The sequence below is a fragment of the Aspergillus uvarum genome (assembly GCF_003184745.1).
Source record: "Aspergillus uvarum CBS 121591 unplaced genomic scaffold BO82scaffold_19, whole genome shotgun sequence".
Classification (NCBI taxonomy): Eukaryota; Fungi; Ascomycota; class Eurotiomycetes; order Eurotiales; family Aspergillaceae; genus Aspergillus; species Aspergillus uvarum.
Genome location: NW_020291316.1, coordinates 393,712 through 411,499, shown reverse-complemented (window position 1 = coordinate 411,499; position 17,788 = coordinate 393,712). Strand labels below are relative to the sequence as shown.

General features: G+C 53.1%; 6 protein-coding genes across 6 annotated transcripts; 5 read left to right on the top strand and 1 right to left on the bottom strand.

Moving 5' to 3' along the window:
* Positions 1-1,200: 1,200 nt before the first annotated feature.
* On the top strand, positions 1,201-4,606 carry cyc8 (putative transcriptional corepressor Cyc8). Its single transcript, XM_025641260.1, has 8 exons — positions 1,201-1,547; positions 1,636-1,839; positions 1,893-1,975; positions 2,034-2,213; positions 2,283-2,375; positions 2,428-2,584; positions 2,641-2,885; positions 2,939-4,606. The coding sequence occupies exons 1-8, from the start codon at positions 1,373-1,375 to the stop codon at positions 4,406-4,408; spliced, it is 2,607 nt and encodes an 868-aa protein (XP_025493218.1). The 5' UTR covers positions 1,201-1,372; the 3' UTR covers positions 4,409-4,606.
* BO82DRAFT_49733 (uncharacterized protein) lies at positions 4,607-5,484 on the bottom strand. Its single transcript, XM_025641261.1, has one exon. It carries the CDS (start codon positions 5,251-5,253, stop codon positions 4,804-4,806), a length of 450 nt encoding a protein of 149 aa, XP_025493217.1. The 5' UTR covers positions 5,254-5,484; the 3' UTR covers positions 4,607-4,803.
* Positions 5,427-7,114, top strand: rpL3 (60S ribosomal protein uL3). Its single transcript, XM_025634926.1, has 6 exons — positions 5,427-5,488; positions 5,565-5,596; positions 5,688-5,745; positions 5,831-5,987; positions 6,095-6,768; positions 6,827-7,114. Coding segments are annotated over exons 1-6 (1,179 nt in total). The 5' UTR covers positions 5,427-5,486; the 3' UTR covers positions 7,083-7,114.
* Positions 7,115-7,885: 771 nt separating this feature from the next.
* BO82DRAFT_363809 (uncharacterized protein) lies at positions 7,886-8,503 on the top strand (the record flags this gene model as incomplete). Its single annotated transcript, XM_025636914.1, has 2 exons — positions 7,886-8,144; positions 8,214-8,503. 2 exons carry the CDS (start codon positions 7,886-7,888, stop codon positions 8,501-8,503), a joined length of 549 nt encoding a protein of 182 aa, XP_025493215.1.
* Positions 8,504-11,574: 3,071 nt separating this feature from the next.
* BO82DRAFT_49694 (SKN1/KRE6 family beta-glucan synthesis-associated protein) lies at positions 11,575-14,336 on the top strand. Its single transcript, XM_025641259.1, has 6 exons — positions 11,575-12,477; positions 12,558-12,738; positions 12,834-12,935; positions 12,993-13,515; positions 13,564-14,041; positions 14,102-14,336. The coding sequence occupies exons 1-6, from the start codon at positions 11,855-11,857 to the stop codon at positions 14,151-14,153; spliced, it is 1,959 nt and encodes a 652-aa protein (XP_025493214.1). The 5' UTR covers positions 11,575-11,854; the 3' UTR covers positions 14,154-14,336.
* Positions 14,337-15,420: 1,084 nt separating this feature from the next.
* BO82DRAFT_431331 (uncharacterized protein) lies at positions 15,421-17,083 on the top strand (the record flags this gene model as incomplete). Its single annotated transcript, XM_025640695.1, has 3 exons — positions 15,421-16,060; positions 16,112-16,374; positions 16,436-17,083. The coding sequence occupies exons 1-3, from the start codon at positions 15,844-15,846 to the stop codon at positions 17,081-17,083; spliced, it is 1,128 nt and encodes a 375-aa protein (XP_025493213.1). The 5' UTR covers positions 15,421-15,843.
* Positions 17,084-17,788: the final 705 nt, after the last annotated feature.

Below are 17,788 nucleotides of genomic sequence, written 5' to 3'. Positions count from 1 at the left end.
GGTCAAGTCACTATCACACTCGCCCCCGCCTGCCAACATTTGACACTAAGCTCTTTCCCGCAATGGTGATACAATTCTTACTGTAAAGGCTCACCCCTCATCTAGAGTCGTTCGCTAATAGCGCATAAGCGAATCAAATGGAGGGGGTGATATATACTCATACTATCGTCTGTATATACGAAAATTGTACAATGAATTGAAAATACTTTATGGTATAAGCTGTGATTAGGAGTGGCGTGGAGTGTGCGCCTTGCCTTGCAGCCTCAGGCATTAATTTTAGTGCTTATTGCACAGAATCGAAGCACCGCTGTCCCGGTATATTAACTCAACCAACATGAACAGCAAATGGTAAACTTCCTCATGTATGCTGCTGTACTGCTGTAGTTGCTGCTGCTTGCTGCTTCTGCTGCTGCTGCTGGGACGAATGCAACGCCCCCAGACCCAAACTGAAGTTCGGCGCCCGGAAAATATTAACTGTAAATACCCGCGGACACGACTCCAGATTGTCCCCACCCGCTAGGCCGTTCCTGGAGGTCGAGCTGCCTGTCTTCGGCTTGGCGCCGGACGACCGCCATCTCAGCTTTTCCGTGCTTTCCTTGGGTTTCGTTGACTGCTTCAGAGCTGCACAACCACTAGCGTGACTTGGCGTTTTTCGCTCTCTACCACCAGCCCCTCGACCTTCCCTCTTCCTCTTCCTCTTCCTCTTCTTCTCTCTTCCTCTCTTTCTCTCTTCTCTTCCTTTTCCTCTTCTCCTCCTTTTCCCTTTCGTTTTGGCTCGCCCTCCCCCTGCCAATTAAACTCACATTTGTCACTTCCCACCACCCCCCCTAATTCCTCAATTCTCTTCTCTCCCTTTCCCGACTTTTCTTCTCACTATCCCTTGCTTGTGTCATTTGGCTTCATCGCCCCAGTTGTTGTTCAGTTCTGCCGTTCGATCCTTTTTGCTTTGCCGCGTTCCTGTCAACTTCTTTACCTGCGGTTCACCATCCATCTTATACAGAACCCCCAGCTGCAGTGTTGGGCTTGATTGATCGTGCAAGTACTTTAGCGCTTGCATCTCCGTATATTTTTCGAGCTTGACAGCGCCACGGCCCATTCCGCGTTGTCCCATCGCCTCCTTCCGCCTTCGCGACGTGGGTTGGATTTCGCCTGGGCAGTAACCGTCTTGCGTGAATCGTTTCGGGATCCCGTTGCGTTTCGATTCAAGGTGGTCAAGTCTACTTTGCGCGACCGCCTGTATCTGGATTGTGCGACCTCGCCGTAACACAAGCGCTCGTTGCATCATCGTGTCGCAAAGTGCATGGGAGCATAAAGAGTCAGGATCCGCATCACTCGGTTGTGTCGCGTCTCGGCTTAATCCTGTATCAACATAATGGCCCACACACAGCCATCTCCTACGGGGGGTGTGACTCCTCACCATGGCCATCTCGCAGCTCATCCGCAGGTCAATGGTCACCTCCCCTTGCAATCCCAGAGCCAGAAGGGCCCGCCCTTGACTACTGCGCAGAAGATTGCTGCTCTGAATGAACAAGTCTGGCTACAAATCGGTACGTAGATCTATAATGGCATTGATGTTGTAGGGCCACCGTGTTGGCCGCCGTCTCTACTGGACTATCGCTAACTGTCTGCCTAAAGGAGCGCTCACTGAATTGATGGGCGATCTTGATGGTGCCATGAATGCTTTCGAACAAGCGCTGCGACACAATCAGTGGTCTATCCCTGCGATGAATGCGATTTCTTGTATCTTACGCACGAAAGAGCAGTTTCCCAAGGCGATCGAGTACCTGCAAAACATCCTTAAGCTGGATCCCACCAGTGGCGAAACATGGGGCAGTCTGGGTACGTATAAACTGTTTAGTGTCTGATCTATCGCTGACTTGGAATTCGATCAGGTCATTGTCATCTGATGATGGACAACTTGCAGGAGGCATACACTTCCTATCAACAAGCGCTCTATCATCTCCGTGATCCTAAGGTCAGTAACGGGTTGAAAACCGTTGATCATACAATTAGAAATACTGATGAAAAAGCAGGAGCCCAAGTTGTGGTATGGAATTGGTATTCTTTATGATCGCTATGGCTCCCTGGATCACGCCGAAGAAGCCTTCTCCCAAGTCATGCGCATGGCGCCCGATTTCGAAAAGGCCAACGAAATTTACTTCAGGTTGGGCATAATATACAAGCAGCAGCAGAAGTTCAACCAGAGTCTGGAGGTATGTATCTTGCAGATGACGAGCCAATGGCGTGGACTTCATGAATCTCGTACTAATTATGATCCTTAGTGCTTCAAATACATTGTGACAGACCCTCCCCGTCCGTTGACGGAAGAGGATATCTGGTTCCAGATTGGTCACGTTCATGAACAGCAGAAAGATGTAAGTTTTCCACAATCATACAGCGAATGATTTGCAGCTAATCCAGCCACAGTTCGATGCCGCGCAGCAAGCCTACAGACGGGTCCTCGACCGGGACCCCAATCACGCCAAGGTCCTGCAACAGCTGGGATGGCTCTACCATCAGCAAAGCAACAACTATGCTAGTCAGGAGAAAGCGATCGAATATTTGGAGAAATCTGTCAGCGCAGGTAAGCATCGCGCCTTTCGTCCAGTCGCAATTTGACACTGACATAATATTCAATAGACAACACCGATGCGCAGAGTTGGTATCTGTTGGGTCGCTGCTACATGTCTCAAGCCAAGTACCCTAAGGCGTATGAAGCTTATCAACAGGCAGTCTACCGCGACGGACGCAACCCGACTTTCTGGTGCTCCATTGGTGTCCTGTATTATCAGATCAACCAGTACCGTGATGCGCTGGATGCTTATTCTCGTGCAATCCGCTTGAACCCATACATTTCGGAAGTGTGGTACGATCTGGGAACTCTGGTAGGTTACAGTACTTCAGGTGTTATCAGTGCAAATGCTAACCTCGCCGCTAGTATGAGTCATGCAACAACCAAATTGCGGATGCACTTGATGCCTACGGTCGCGCTGCTGACCTGGATCCGACCAACGTTCACATCAAGGCCCGCTTGCAACTCCTCCAGAGCCAGCTGTCAGGTTCTGGTCAAAGCAACGGCCCGGCTCCTCAGCCCCAGGATGTCCACCCACAAGCGTATCAAGCACCGGGTGTTGGAGCCCCTCCGGCGCCTCAATGGGGTGCACCAGCCCCCACCGGTGGTCCACCCCCGCAGGCTCCCGCCCCCCCGAGACAGATCGCTGACTGGAACCGTGGCATCAACGAAGTCCAGTCTCAGGTTCAAGCCCAAGCCGCCAACGGATTTGATCATCGTGATGCTCTCCGTGCTCCTAGCTCCCTTCAGCAACCGAGCCCGCGACAGGAGCCAGGCAGAGTGTTTCCCGATGCCGTACGTCCTCAGCCGGCCGTTCGTTCTCCCAAGACTTCTCTGCCCGGCGGCCCCAACGTCTATGGGCCTGGACACACCCTTCCTCAGCTCGCCAACCCTAATGTTCCTGCGCCTGATCGCACTCCTGGTGCCTCTGCTGCCTTCTCTTCCGCAACACGCGGACCATTGCCCCCAGCTCCCGCGGCACCTCCCGCTCCTGGTGCTGCGAATGGTGCTCCTACTCCTGGCGGTACCTTGCCTCCTTACCATCGCCCTTTCACTCCGCCCACGGAAATCAGGCCCCTTCGTGACGAACGGCCATCCTCGCCTGGATCAACCTACCCACACCAACAGTATCACCACGGTCCCACCGTGCCACCTAGTGGCACTGGCATTGCAAGTGGCGCGCCTCCGCCTGCCTCTGCCATCAGCGCCGCAGAAGCGGCTGCCCGCGAGCGTGAGGATCGTCCCGGCTCTGCTATGAAGCGTGGTAGAGAATGGGACTCCGAACCTGGGCCTGCCAAAAAGATCGCCAGCGAGGAGAGCCGAGCTCGCCTGGACGAACAGATGACCCGCCGCGTCAGTCCTCCAAACCGCATGCCTTCCCCTGGAGAGATACAGCGCCGTAGCTCCTCGGAGGCTCGTCGTGAGGACCAACGCAGAGTCAATGAAAACTACCACCCATCTGAGGCGGCTCACCACCCTCAAACGTTGCCTTCCATCCAGCATATGCCCCCCCACCCGTCCGGCGGCCCTAGTCTTCCTCCCATGTCCGAAACCCCGGCTGCGGTTTCCAACGGGCCCCAGTCTGGTCCGCCGTCTGCCACCGTTCCTGTCAAGGAGGAGCCAGCTCGCAGTGAACAGGCCCCGGCACACGAGCCCGCGGCACGCAAAATGGACGTGGATGAAAATTACGATGATGACGGCGATGATGAGAAGAGAGCCTCTGCTGCTGTCAAGGGAAGCCCCTCCGCTAGCGCCAACAACAGCAGCAGCAATGGCGTCCTGGCCAGTGGGTCCCAGCCCGCCCAAGCCAAAACCGAGTCTACTCCTGCAGTCTAGAGCTCGGTGATGTGATGTCCTTTGCATGCATGCCCCTCCAGGGAGTATTGACTGCTGTAATATGACGCCCAAATCAAGAACCAGCGTTCGCAACGATTAATTCCACTATGAGACGCCCCTCTACCCTCGTTACCCATTCTTTCCCCCCTTTCCTTGGTTTCGTCTATATATCTTTTCTCCAATCTTCTTTGGCCACTCTGTTCGCCCGCTGTTTTATCACGAGAGCTTGTTTGTATTGTAGTCTTGGCAATTCATGGGACGGTTATTTATGGTCTTCGGTTTCTGTATTGAGTGTCTACTATCTTAGCCCTTCAGTAACGCATTCTCCGTTCAAACATACTGTCTAGTAGTCGTTCTAGGGTCCTTGATTGTAGCGGGTGCCAATTGAGGCAAGTTCAGTCTATTGTATAGCAGGAGGATGGGCAGTGTAGGAAGACGTGTACCACATCAGAGCAATACAGCAGGTGGTTAGAAACAGGCTGAGGTTCGGACAGTAGATGTACAACATGCCAAGCGGACCATGCATTCAAGCGTGGAGAACTACGTACTAGTATCGAATTGCGGTTGGGGTTGGAAAAGAATGCGAGGTGGCATAGATTTCCTAAGCATGCGACCGTGTGGCCCACTAAAGCATGTGCCGTTGCAAAAAGTTGGGGGGAAGGAAAAGGGAAGATGACACATTCGGGCAGATCATGACCGAGCATGCTTTTGGAGGGAGAAGACCCGAAGAGGAAAGAAAGGGGGAGTGGGAGGGGGGGGGAAGGTCCCACCGACTGGAGACATATGGACGAGAATTTGACTCGGATGAGAAAAAAAAGTGGTTTGTGTGCCATTGAATTCTCCATTCATGGGTGGCGGTGGGAGTGAACTCTTTTGAGTTGGTTGCAAGCAGATGTCTGCCTGAGGCACTAAGAAGTCGGGCCCATCCATCGCTTAACCCGATCCGGGAGCCGACGCCAAGAGTTCGCTTAGATCAGCCCACAATTCGTTAAGCGTGCAAAATACGACTTCCGCCAAATTCAGACGGAGATAGACACTCTCACTCACCACTTCGACGACTAACGACAACAGGGTCAAGATGTAAGTCGCCCTTACCGGTGATACAGGAACGTTCAACTCGAAATGATTCAGGTCGCTGATGGATTATAATTTTCAGGAGTCACCGGAAGTTCGAAGCGCCTCGGCACGGTTCGTCAACCTCTGCTTTTCACCACTCGCTCGACGTTGGGATATGAAGTTTTTTTTCGCGTGGACTGGGTACTGACACAGGTCGCTACAGGCTCCCTCGCCTACTTGCCTCGCAAGCGCGCCGCCAGACACCGTGGAAAGGTCAAGAGGTCAGTCTCTCGATGATGGAAAAGAAAATTTCTTTGCAATCGCGATTTGAGAGGCAGTATACTAAAAGTTTTCTCTTCGCGACAGCTTCCCCAAGGATGACCCCAAGAAGCCCGTCCACTTGACCGCCTCCATGGGTTACAAGGCCGGTATGACCACTGTTGTCCGTGATCTCGACCGCCCCGGTGCCAAGATGCACAAGAAGGAGATTGTTGAGGCTGCTACCGTTATCGAGACTCCTCCTGTACGTGAACCGACCCCGACCATCAAGGAGGAAAATATTTTTCTGGGCCCTGTTTGGGCGACCGCTCTCCCGATTCGAGCAACCACTTACATGTTTCTCATCTATAGCTTGTCGCTGTCGGTGTTGTCGGTTACATCGAGACTCCCCGTGGTCTCCGCTCTCTCACCACCGTCTGGGCTGAGCACTTGAGCGACGAGGTCAAGCGTCGCTTCTACAAGAACTGGTACAAGAGCAAGAAGAAGGCCTTCACCAAGTACACCAAGAAGCACGCCGAAGAGAGCGGTGCCTCCATCACCCGCGAGCTCGAGCGCGTCAAGAAGTACTGCACTGTCGTCCGTGTCCTCGCCCACACTCAGATCCGCAAGACCCCTCTCAAGCAGAAGAAGGCCCACCTTATGGAGATCCAGGTCAACGGTGGCTCCGTTGCCGACAAGGTTGACTTCGCCCGCAACCTGTTCGAGAAGCCCATCGAGATCGACAGCATCTTCGAGAAGGACGAGATGATCGATGTCATCGCCGTCACCAAGGGTCACGGTTTCCAGGGTGTCACCAGCCGTTGGGGCACCAAGAAGCTTCCTCGTAAGACTCACAAGGGTCTGCGTAAGGTCGCTTGTATCGGTGCCTGGCACCCTAGCCACGTCCAGTGGACTGTTGCCCGTGCCGGTCAGATGGGTTACCACCACCGTACCTCTTGCAACCACAAGGTCTTCCGTGTTGGCAAGGGCTCCGATGAGGGTAACGCCTCCACCGAGTTCGATATCTCCAAGAAGCAGATCACTCCGTAAGTTGCCCTGTGTATTTGGTGTCTGGTGACAGGTTCGCTAATTCATTTTCTGCAGTCTTGGTGGTTTCGTCCGCTACGGTGAGGTCAAGAACGACTTCCTTCTCCTCAAGGGTTCCGTCCCTGGTGTTAAGAAGCGTGTCATGACCCTCCGTAAGACCCTCTACCCCCAGACCAACCGCCGTGCCACCGAGAAGGTCGAGCTCAAGTGGATCGACACCTCGTCCAAGTTCGGACACGGTGCTTTCCAGACCCCCGAGGAGAAGCGCGCCTTCCTGGGTACCCTCAAGAAGGACCTTGCTACCTCTGCTTAGGGTGTTTAGGGACATTTCGGGATGGAGTAGTGCGAATTATATTTTCTTTCAATAAAAAGCGAATACCTTTCAAGTCTGCTCCCATGACTGGAAAGTTAGTCCGGCCTTTCCCTTTGGTCTAGTTTACGTAGTCGGACGTCAACATTATGAGAAGTTAATTTATGCCCCAAATCCTTGGAAACATGCGTGTTCTGTAATGTAGAAAATGAGAACTAGAAGTATCGACCACTACGATGGCTCAAAGGGTATAAGCATATTTTTGCATAGTGCACCGTAGGTTTGTGCGTGAAAAAACAAAAAAGCTTGCCATCCGCAGGAACAAGCCCAACACCCCGACATCCCCATCTTGTTCTACGGCAAGCAACACCGGTCTAGTACCATACCACCCATACTCCAGTACCTTCTAGAAACCCATTTCGAACCTAGTCCTCATTATCTTTAGCCGAGAAACTCCCTCCTTCCTGGGGCTAGTCGATTTGATGATGAGCGTCCCTCTGCGACGGTGGCCGCCCAGCAGCCGCGGCAATTGCGTCATTGATCGTATCTCGCGTTGGGCTTCATCACTTTCTTCTTCTCCCGCCTTGCCCACGCCTGCTACTGTTCACTTTTCTTCTCCCCACCAACAGCCAAACCAACTGTGCACACTATCCCGACCCCGAACATCTCTATATCATCACCAGTGCATATCCCGATCCATTCACCTTCTGAGCAACCCCCTTGTTTCACTGTCCAGAAACCCCGCCCTCATCGCCACCCGATCCCCAACGACGACAACAGTCACCACCACCACGACCATCCGCACCATGTCCTCCGACGACGCCTACATGTCCTTTCTGAACAAAGCCAACGCGGACCTGGGCACCGCCCGCAGCAACCAGCAGACGAGCAGCAGCACCAGCAGCCAGGACCGTGCCGCGCGCACCGAAACCGTGCACACGGGCGTCAGCATCCCCGGCCCTCTCACCTCGGTGGATGCGTTCTACATCTCCGAAACCGACGAGCCTTTCGAGCCGGTCGCGCTGAAATGGGATGGCGCCAATCGGGGCGTGTGGCCTGATGCTTGTACGTTGTCCCCTTTGGCAAAGAGAACCAAAGAGAGAAACTCAACTAACCACACTTCCCCAAAAACAGCAAACTTCTCCAACCTCATCGCCTCATCCGACGACCTCACCCCAGCCATCGAGACCCTCTCCCCGGCGTCTTTCGACCCCAGGAACCAGTACGCGTCGGCCCTGCGCGCGGTGCGCGCGGCCGCCAGCCAGGCGTCCGGCGGCGGGGAGCCCGGCGTGCAGGAGGCGGACGTCGACGTCAAGGTCTACCGCGTGGAGGTCGGGAGCGCGCGGGTCGAGTATTATGTGTTAGCGTTGGATGCGGAGGGGGGCTTGCTTGTGGGGTTGAGGGCTAAGGCGATTGAGTCTTAGGATTTTTGACTGGTGTGGCAACGGGGAGTTGGTTGTGTATATTGTTTTATGAGGTAATGAAATCGTGTGGTCTTCTTTCGACTATTTTAAAGGGGATGAGGATGGAGGGTGTGGACGTTTGGTGTAATGGGAGGATTGGTTGGTGGGTTAGTGGTAGTATGCTGTAGGCTTGTAGTATTTCGATTAAGGTGCGGCTGTGTGGGAGGATATATTCCTATGCTGGGAAGCTTCGTGGTAAGTGTTTATCAAGTTGTCGACTGGAGACGGTTTGTTGGATTCCGGTGACTGTCTCACGATCAGTGGGAAGGACTGTAAATTCTCTGCCACAAATAACATTCTACTTCATATCATGGTTGCTGATGCTATCTGCGACATAGGATGCCTTTTATATATTTGAGAGTCATAGCAGATACGTATCAGGCCGGATAAAAGAGACACGACAGTCCCTTTAATCTTCAAGGCACTTTTCTCACGACGATGGGCAGCTATCAGCCTCGTTATATATTTCGAGTCGCTCATACAAAAACATTACCTCACTCCAATGCTACTTTCCGAACGCCCGAAGAACGACCGGTATCTGTGTCTCAGTCCTTTACCATAGATGTCACTCCAAGGTATACCGAGTCAGTCGACAGTGGTGCTGTACAGCCATTCTCCATATATCATCCTCGCACGGACCACTTATATTTCGTTCTCAACAAAGTAGAATAGCCGAGTACACAGCCAGAAAAAGGGTTTCTAGACCCCCTCCCTTAGTTGTCTCACAAGGTGTGCTCATATTCAATTTGACCATGGTTTAGGTTCATGATTGGTTGGGTGGGTAGCTATCAGAACGACGAAGAGGAGGAGGAGGCAAGAGGAAGGGCAAACTAGGATGCGGACGCCCTCGGTGAGTGACCGATCTTCCTGGATCATCAATCAGCCTTTCAACTTATCTGTCATTGTGAGATCTGATCTATCCAAATCTCTTAGATTTAGCATCAGGGCTTCGTCATCGCAGGATGGAACTAGTTGTTGAAACAGTCGATCTTCAATGTGGTAACTCTATATCGTTGTTCTGGAAAAGGATGGTCGGTCTATTGATCTTGATCAGGTTAAGGTTTGTTGAAGATGCCTGAGTCATTATTGGGGTTCGGCTCCTTGGATTGCCGAGGCTGGTCTGAGGACGAACTGCGGCCCTACACTTAGCGACTCAGTAGGTATTACGGTAGTCTATCCATGATGCAAAGCGTTGTTTGAGAATGGCCCTATGAAGTTGCGATGAAGCATGTCAAGCAGTTTCTTTCCCTTGATTTAGCACCCCCTGCACAGTGACGCAGGCACTCTGACAGTTGAGGAGCACGATCCACCAGTCAATTGTTATAGCTTGGGGAACGATATTCAATCTCAGGGGGAAGCACGCGAGCAGTGCGCTGAAGGGTTGCCGTTGTCTGTGCGGGATCTTCTCTAGCTACGCCGTACCTTCTGGATCACTGCTAGAATAGGGGAGGCTAACTAAGTTACAGCCTACAGGGGACTGGGACTACAAGGTTCCGGCCGATGCGGGTGGGTATGGTATGAAGGAAATTACTGAGGTCAGGATGTACGGGGTACTGTTCCGGGACATCGAGACGGGTAGACTCTCGCTATTTATACCATTGTAAGACAGGATGGATTTCCCCCCCACCCCCTGACAAGGCAACAATGGTGAACGGGTCAATGGAATGTGGTTGTTGCAGTCGATGAGTAGGAATGCCAGAATTTCTTGGGGGGTTGTTTTCTGGGTGTGCACGGTATGATACCGTAAGAAAGATCGACGCTAGTGTCCTCCTAGTAGGCTTACTTTAAAACCGACTAGTCTCGGCCCACCCCAAGCGATCTCCAGATTCCATGGGATCAAGGCCGTCATTCTTAGCTCTCGCCGGCAACCAAATTCTTCCTCAACATTCACCTCCTTGTTGCTGTCACTTGTTGGGTTATCTGTTGATTCAAGGTCTGGTGCGAGAAAGAAGGAGACTCACCTCGTTCAGGTGCGATTCATGCTGTTGTTACTGCTAGCTACTGCTGCTGCTTGTCAAACTAGGGCAATGAGGCTGCACGCTAGCCATGCACAAGTGGTTCGCCATCACATGGTTCCTGGCAGCAGAGTCGATCAGATCCAAGTATAACTCTTCGATGCTCGACGCTCATGCAGGCGCCACTGGCCACATAGTTACTTTTTGACTCTTTTTCTTTTTCTTTTTCTTGTTTTTTCTTTTTACCCCAGCGTCGCAAACAACATTTGGCCGATAGGCTCCACTGCAGGGCCCAATGGGTGCACAGGATTGAAGCATTCTTCGGCCAAGAGAGTTGTTGTCCCTTGATCGGCGGATGCCTGCACTTCCATTATGTTCTGTGTTTGGATCAAACTCTCCCCTCGGGCAGTCAAGTCAATCTGCAGTGTCTGTCTGTATGACTATGTACTGTACCTGCAGTGCCAGGGTCCCGTAATATTAGTTGACCATCTATGTAACAGTTGCTATTATTGCATGGAAATAATTTGGGAAACGGAACAAAGCGAAAAAGAAAAGTTGGTTCTGGCCTTGATCTCTCTGTATCCTTGTTCTTGTCCTCTTCTTTCTCTCTTCCTCTTCTTCCTCTTTTGACTCCATTGCAGTCTTCACTCATCGCGCTGTTCCCACACCCCCCTTTGGGCGACGGGCCGCATTGCTTCCAACCAACCTCCATTCGCGCCCTCTCACCCCCCCCCAAGGCCTGTTTTGGTCTCCCTGTACCATTCTTTTGCATGTCCCCTCCATCGCTCGCTTCCATTCTCTTTCTTTCCCACGCTGTCTGCGCGCGACAGCTGCCTCGTTCAACCCTTCTTTAACATCACTCACCTCTAGCCTGGGTCAGCCTGTCAGTCCTCTACCAGCGCGCGCGTATCTTCATGTCGTCGCAGCCACTGCGGCCTTGTCTGTGAGCATTGGGTGCACTATTTCGTCTGGATTGGTTTCAGTCTGGTTTACAATTCACCACGCGTCAACTGTCTCTCTTTACGTCGCCCCTGCCTCGACTACAGTCATTACCGCGTAACCTATCATCAACTTAATCACGGGGGACAACAGTGTCGGGAAGGTTGCTTCGTGATTTATGGAGATCTAGTCTCTGCTGCGAGTGCGGGACCATAACACAAGCCAGGCTGTTCTCCAGTCAACGAGCCTGCATATCCCAATCGCCCCCAAGTCGACCAGTTCGGGAAACAACAGGCCTGACGGTGGATCACCAGACCGGTGTCAGATCTTGTGCTTGCGGGTGACAGTGAATCAATAGCAACTGAGAACAACAAGGAACGGTTGTTGGGATTGGAACAGAACGCCATATCGCACCATTATGTCCTTTCAATCCACGGGACGCGGAACTCCTCACATCCGACTCAATTCAGGACGTCAAGACCCCTTCGCCGACTCCGATGACCCGTATGCATCGGTGCCACACCCGCACATTGGGCGGGCGCTGACGCCGGGGATGGTGCAGTCTCCCTCCGATGGCACGTTGCAAACGACGATGTGGGGGTCGCCGACACCCCAGGAGTCGACCGAGTTCCTGATCCCGCCGCGGCCCTACCGCGGCCACCGGGAGGAGATGGACAGCATGCGGTCGACGGAGCTGTCAACGCGGTCGTCGCGGCGCACGAGTTGGAGCTCCGAGGGTGCCAGTGCGGACACCCGCGGGTATGTGTATACCCCGTTCGAAGATTTACGGTCCCCGTCACGCGCCGGAAGCGATGAGGTGGATGTGAACACGCAGACGGTGTCGGAGAAGTACAACATCATGCCCATGGAGGGACTGCTGCTGTTCCCCGAGGATATCGAAAAGGATGACTACCTGCACGAACCCAACCCGAACGACGATCAAGAGTGCGACATATGGAACAGGCGCGGGATTGCAAATGTTGGGGGGTTGGTTCTGATCACTATAGGCTTCTTGGTGTTGTTTATCGGCTACCCTGTCATGTATGGATGCAATCTAGTTTGATCTGGGGATTTTTGTTTTGTACGGAGAATGAATGCTGATTATCTTTTCTTCTTTCCAGGTCGGCGGTAGAGAGCTTCAGAAAACCGTCCAGACCATCATGTCATGAAACTGATCCCCTGTGTCTCGAGGTCGGCCAGCAGCCGATGATGGCCAATATTCGGACCGGCTTGATAGACCCGGAAACGCCAAAGTCAGCCCTGAGCAAGACCACGGCGGATGGCAAGGAATGGCAGTTAGTGGTAAGGATGCGGTTGCTTGTCCCCAAAGGGGGCGGAATCAGCCAGCATGCCGCGGGCGTGGTTTTTGGAATTGTGGCTGATTTTTCGCAATGCAGTTTTCGGATGAATTCAACACTCCGGGCCGAACATTCTACGACGATGATGATGCCTACTTTCAAGCAGTTGACCTGTGGTATGGTGTCACGCAGGACTTGGAGGTACGGGCTTGTTTGTCGGCTGTGGTATCTCATCGTGGTAACTAACTGCGCGCATAGTGGTATGACCCGGATGCAGTCACGACGAGAGATGGAAACCTTGAGATTCGGTTTGATGCCTTCGCTAATCACAACGTCTCATATCGGTCTGGCATGATGCAAAGCTGGAACAAGTTGTGCTTCTCCGGTGGTCGTTTAGAGGCGAGTGTCTCACTTCCCGGCTCCGGTGATGTCTCCGGTTTCTGGCCCGGCTTTTGGGCCATGGGGAACCTAGGTCGACCTGGTTATGCTGCCACAACTGATGGCACGTGGCCGTATAGCTACCACGACGAATGCGACGCCGGCATTACCCCCAACCAAAGCTCCCCGGACGGTATGAACTTCCTGCCGGGGATGCGTCTCCCCGCATGCACGTGCGCTGGCGCGGATCATCCTTCCCCAGGGAAATCGCGTGGCGCACCTGAGATTGACGTGCTCGAAGCTAATGTCATCGCCTTAAATGGTGATCAAAATGCATATATCGGCTCCGTGTCTCAGAGTCTGCAGATGGCGCCGTTCGATATTTGGTATATGCCTGATTATGGTGAGTTCGCTCCGTGCTCTTCTTGCTATCTCTCTGACCTTGTCGCAGATTTCACCGCTGTCTATGATCCCACAATCACGCAGATCAACTCTTACCGCGGAGGCCCGTATCAGCAGGCTATGTCGGGCCTCACCAACCTCAACAACCACTGGTACAATGGCTCAGAATACCAGGTCTACGCCTTTGAATACACGCCTGGAGCGACAGGCGACATCACCTGGTTTGTTGGCCAGGACAAGACGTGGACTTTGGACGGTCGCGCCATCGGACCCAATGGCAACATCGGGCAAAGACTGATCCCCGTGGAGCCGTTGTCGATCGTCATGAACTTGGGCATGGCCTGGAACTTTGCCCCGATCAACGAGAGCATCAAGAGCTACTTGCCGGGCTACCTGCGATTCGACTATATTCGGATTTACCAGGACCCCGAGCACACCAGCGTCACCTGTGATCCGCCGGGCTACGAGACTACGGACTACATTGCCAGACACCCGGAGGCTTACCGCAATGTAAACAAAACCACTTGGTATAATCCTCCACCTTTTTTTTTTTTTTTTTCTTGTCCATGTATGCTCACATCTCCCAGGGACGGCGCCGGTTATGAATGGCCCAAAAATACCTTGATGCATGGATGTTAGACGGTTTCGATGTTCAACTCGCCACGACCTTTCGAGTAATACAAAAAAACACTTATCAGTCCTCACCAAGCCCGCCGTGTCGACTTGGCCTTTGTGGCCACGCGGACGCAAAGGTCCAGATATCAGCGGCACTTCGTTGAGGGTGTCATGAGTCATTTCTTTTTAGCGGCATTTTTGTTTTTATGGCGTTTAGAGGAGAGACGCGCACGCGTTTGTGTGTGTGGTATAGGTCTTGGAGGGGCGGTTTTCACTTCCATATTTGCATTTTTCTTCTTAGAGATATTTCCGACGTACTTTCTCCTTTCTACTCTTCCCCGTCGCAGTTGATTTTTTCTTCGAACAATTCTGTCATCTAATCAATCCCGCATGCTGGCATACTTCCGCAGATTGATCTATTGTCCTGTTTATCTTGGTTTGCGTGAGGGTGTGGGTATGGTTCTCATTATTAGGGTCTCATTTTCGAGGTGGAGGAGAGAGACTCAACGAGACGTTAAGAGCTTAGGGGTGGAGTGCAGCAAGGAAAAATACCTTTCGTTAGACCATAGCATAGTACGAATAAGACTACCACTACTGAGGAACTACCGAAGATGGGTACTGTGCCTGCGAGAGTTGATCGGGATGGACTTATTCTTTGCACGTGAGATCTGAATCCGACAAGCAGTTTCGAACATAGGAGTTCGCTAATGTGTTAGATGCTTAGCAGGGCTGGAGAGAAGAGATGAAGCATCCCCGCTCGCAACATTGAATCCCCGTCCTTCCTGGCTTTTTCAGGCAGCTCCGCTGATTTTCTTGCAAGAAAGCCCTTTATAGAGCGGACCACAGCTCTCGCTATCATATAGCCTCATACCACAAAGCAAAGGGTAGAAGACGACGCCGTGAGTAGCAGCTCCCATGATTCCGAAAAGCGGACATCTCCATGGATGGGCTGTGGAGGACTTCGTATGGGTGAGATTTGGATCAGTGGGCTTTTAGCACAGCTAGCTTTCTCTGTACCGGAGCATTCTGATCAATTTCATGCATTAGCACCACATGGTACATCTTTGACCAAGATAAATAGAATAATCTAAACCAATCTCTCGATACTCCCGTGGGACTATTTTCCTAATGAGTACTGCTTAGTCGGGTAAGTTAACTTATAGTTGTTCGGTAAACAAGCCGAGCCTAAAAGGCGGTCAGGTAGGTCGATGACGTTGGAATTTGCACAGGTCCAGTACAACAGTACCGCCGCAGTGCAAACAGGCACAACAAAGTCCACCACCACCACCACCACCATCGCATCATCTCCGCCGCCCCCCACATTCAAACCACTGCCCACCCTCCCGACTCCGACTCGTCCATCCCAACCGATCATCCTGCTGGTCAGGGTCGAACCTTGACATCTGTCGCCTCGCTCTATCGCTACCTCACCTCATATATCGCATACCTGACGCCCGCAGTTAGTATCTGCTGGGTGCTTATACTCGGCCCAAAGAACCGGCAAAAGGACCTCGCGCGCTCTGTCGTATAATCTCTATTGGCCCCAAAGCCGACTTCAAACGTCCCACCCAACCACGCAAGACGGCCACTCAATAGTGAACGACCCTGGCGCCTGAGAAGCGCATTCCATCGCAAGACTCGCAGCGATACACAACTCCCCATACCGTGACCTCATTCTCATCAACCTCCTCCGAAGGAACGCGTTGGTAGCAACATGTTCCACCCCAACATCCACGGCGTGCCTTCAGGCCACAGCCACGGCCACGACCACGACGACCCCATCATCCTCGACGACGATGAGCGGGATGATCAGCCGTACAACTCCGACACCGACACCTCTACCTCCGACTCCATAATCAGCAGTACGCACCGCCTGCCGGCGCATGTATTAGCGCAGCAGCAGTTATCCCAGCTGCAACGGACGCAGAACAGTACGGCCCCTTCTTCCTTCCACCCCGACATACACACTGACTATCAAACAGGAACAACAATAAATCCCCTGCACCAGTTCCCCACCACAAACGGCACCACACTAGGCGACTCGACCACAGCCACAACTGCAATAACAGAAACCACCACCAACCCTCCCAACCCACCCACAACCACAACCACAAACACCCCCTACCAAACCTCCCTCGAACAAGACAAAAAGCTCCGCAGCCGCATCCGCGAAGAACGACACGCCGCCCTCTGCGTCCTCATGGACCGCGAACTCCTCACCGTGCAGGCCCTCGCCGCCCAAGAGGTATGCCCCCAATCCCCTCCCCAGATACCCCTCCTTGCTGACTTTCCCACCCCCCAAAAAGTCCATCCCCCAAACCCGCCGCCGCTTCCTCGCCAAACTCCTCAGCCCCGAGGACCCCGACACCGCCGCCAGCCTCCAAGGCGACCGCTTCGTCATCCAGCATCCGATGCGGTTGGGGTCCGTGTCCGGGGGAGGAGCATCGAGATCCGGGACCGCGTCGCCGGCGGCGGCGGCGGCTGCTGCTGGCGCATCGCCCGCTACTCCGTCGGGCGGAGACTACGACGAAGACGACCGGCGGTTGCGGATCGGGGTCGGGATCGGCGGGCCCATCACGACGACGGGGTTGGTTGTTCCGCGGCAGGTCGAGGAGGTGTATGAGACGGATGAGGCGGGGTGGAGGCGGCCGCCGCCGGGGGGAGGAGCGGAGCGTTTTGGTGCTGGTGGTGGAGGTGGTGGGAGTGGCACGAATCGGGGGTCTCCGGCGGCGGCAGGGTCCTCGGTGTCGTCGCCGGCCGGGAGGATGAAGGCAGGGACGACGAGTAATAGTAGTAGTGTGGCGGCGACGGCGGGGTCGACGCCTGAGAGACAGCGGAGGGGCATCAAGGGGCGGTCGCAGCGGGAGAGGGAGCGGGAGAGAGGGCGTGCGCGGAGGGGCTTGGTGGGTGGTGCTGGTGCCGCGGCCTCGATCTTTGGAGCTTCTCTTACATAACTAAAAGTCCTAGGTCGTCACTCCCTGGGGATTCTCTCCTGCTACTTCAAACTGAACACCAGTAGTCGGCTATACTAGGGCATTGGATACTATACCATAATCACCAGTTCTCCTACAGGGTCACAGAGCCTGAAAGCTCAAGATCAGGCTGAAGGAAAAGACGCATGTTGAAAGATCTCCTTATACGATTCGCCCCCAAAGGACAACAAAGTAAAAAAAAAAGTGCCTCATATACATTGGCTGGCCGTGAAAACAAAAACCGTACCCCGTGATTTCCATCAGTCCATAAAAAGTACTATACACGCGATGTGAACACAAAAACAGAATCAGAATCGAGCCCAGAGCTAAACAAGACAGAAAGAGGATGGTGGTGGTGGACACCATCATCTAAAGTATACCCACAATCCGGCTAGTTTCCAAACATGGCAAGGGGGGGGGTATCTAAGTAGATCAAAACCGTTCTTTTTTTCCCTTGACGGCGTGATAAGTTCAACTCTTCATCTCGGTGAGGGTTGACATAATGATGTCTCGACATCTCAATTGCAATTTTTTTTCTTTTTAGGGTTTCATCTCAATCATTCTTTCGGCTGTGTATGGCATTTCCAATTGGAGGAATGCCAACGGTCTGCTACTAAGCAGACCGTCAGTCCAAATTCTTGGTGTCTGGTTCCCGCGCAGCGCACACGGCTGAATAAAAGGATCCAT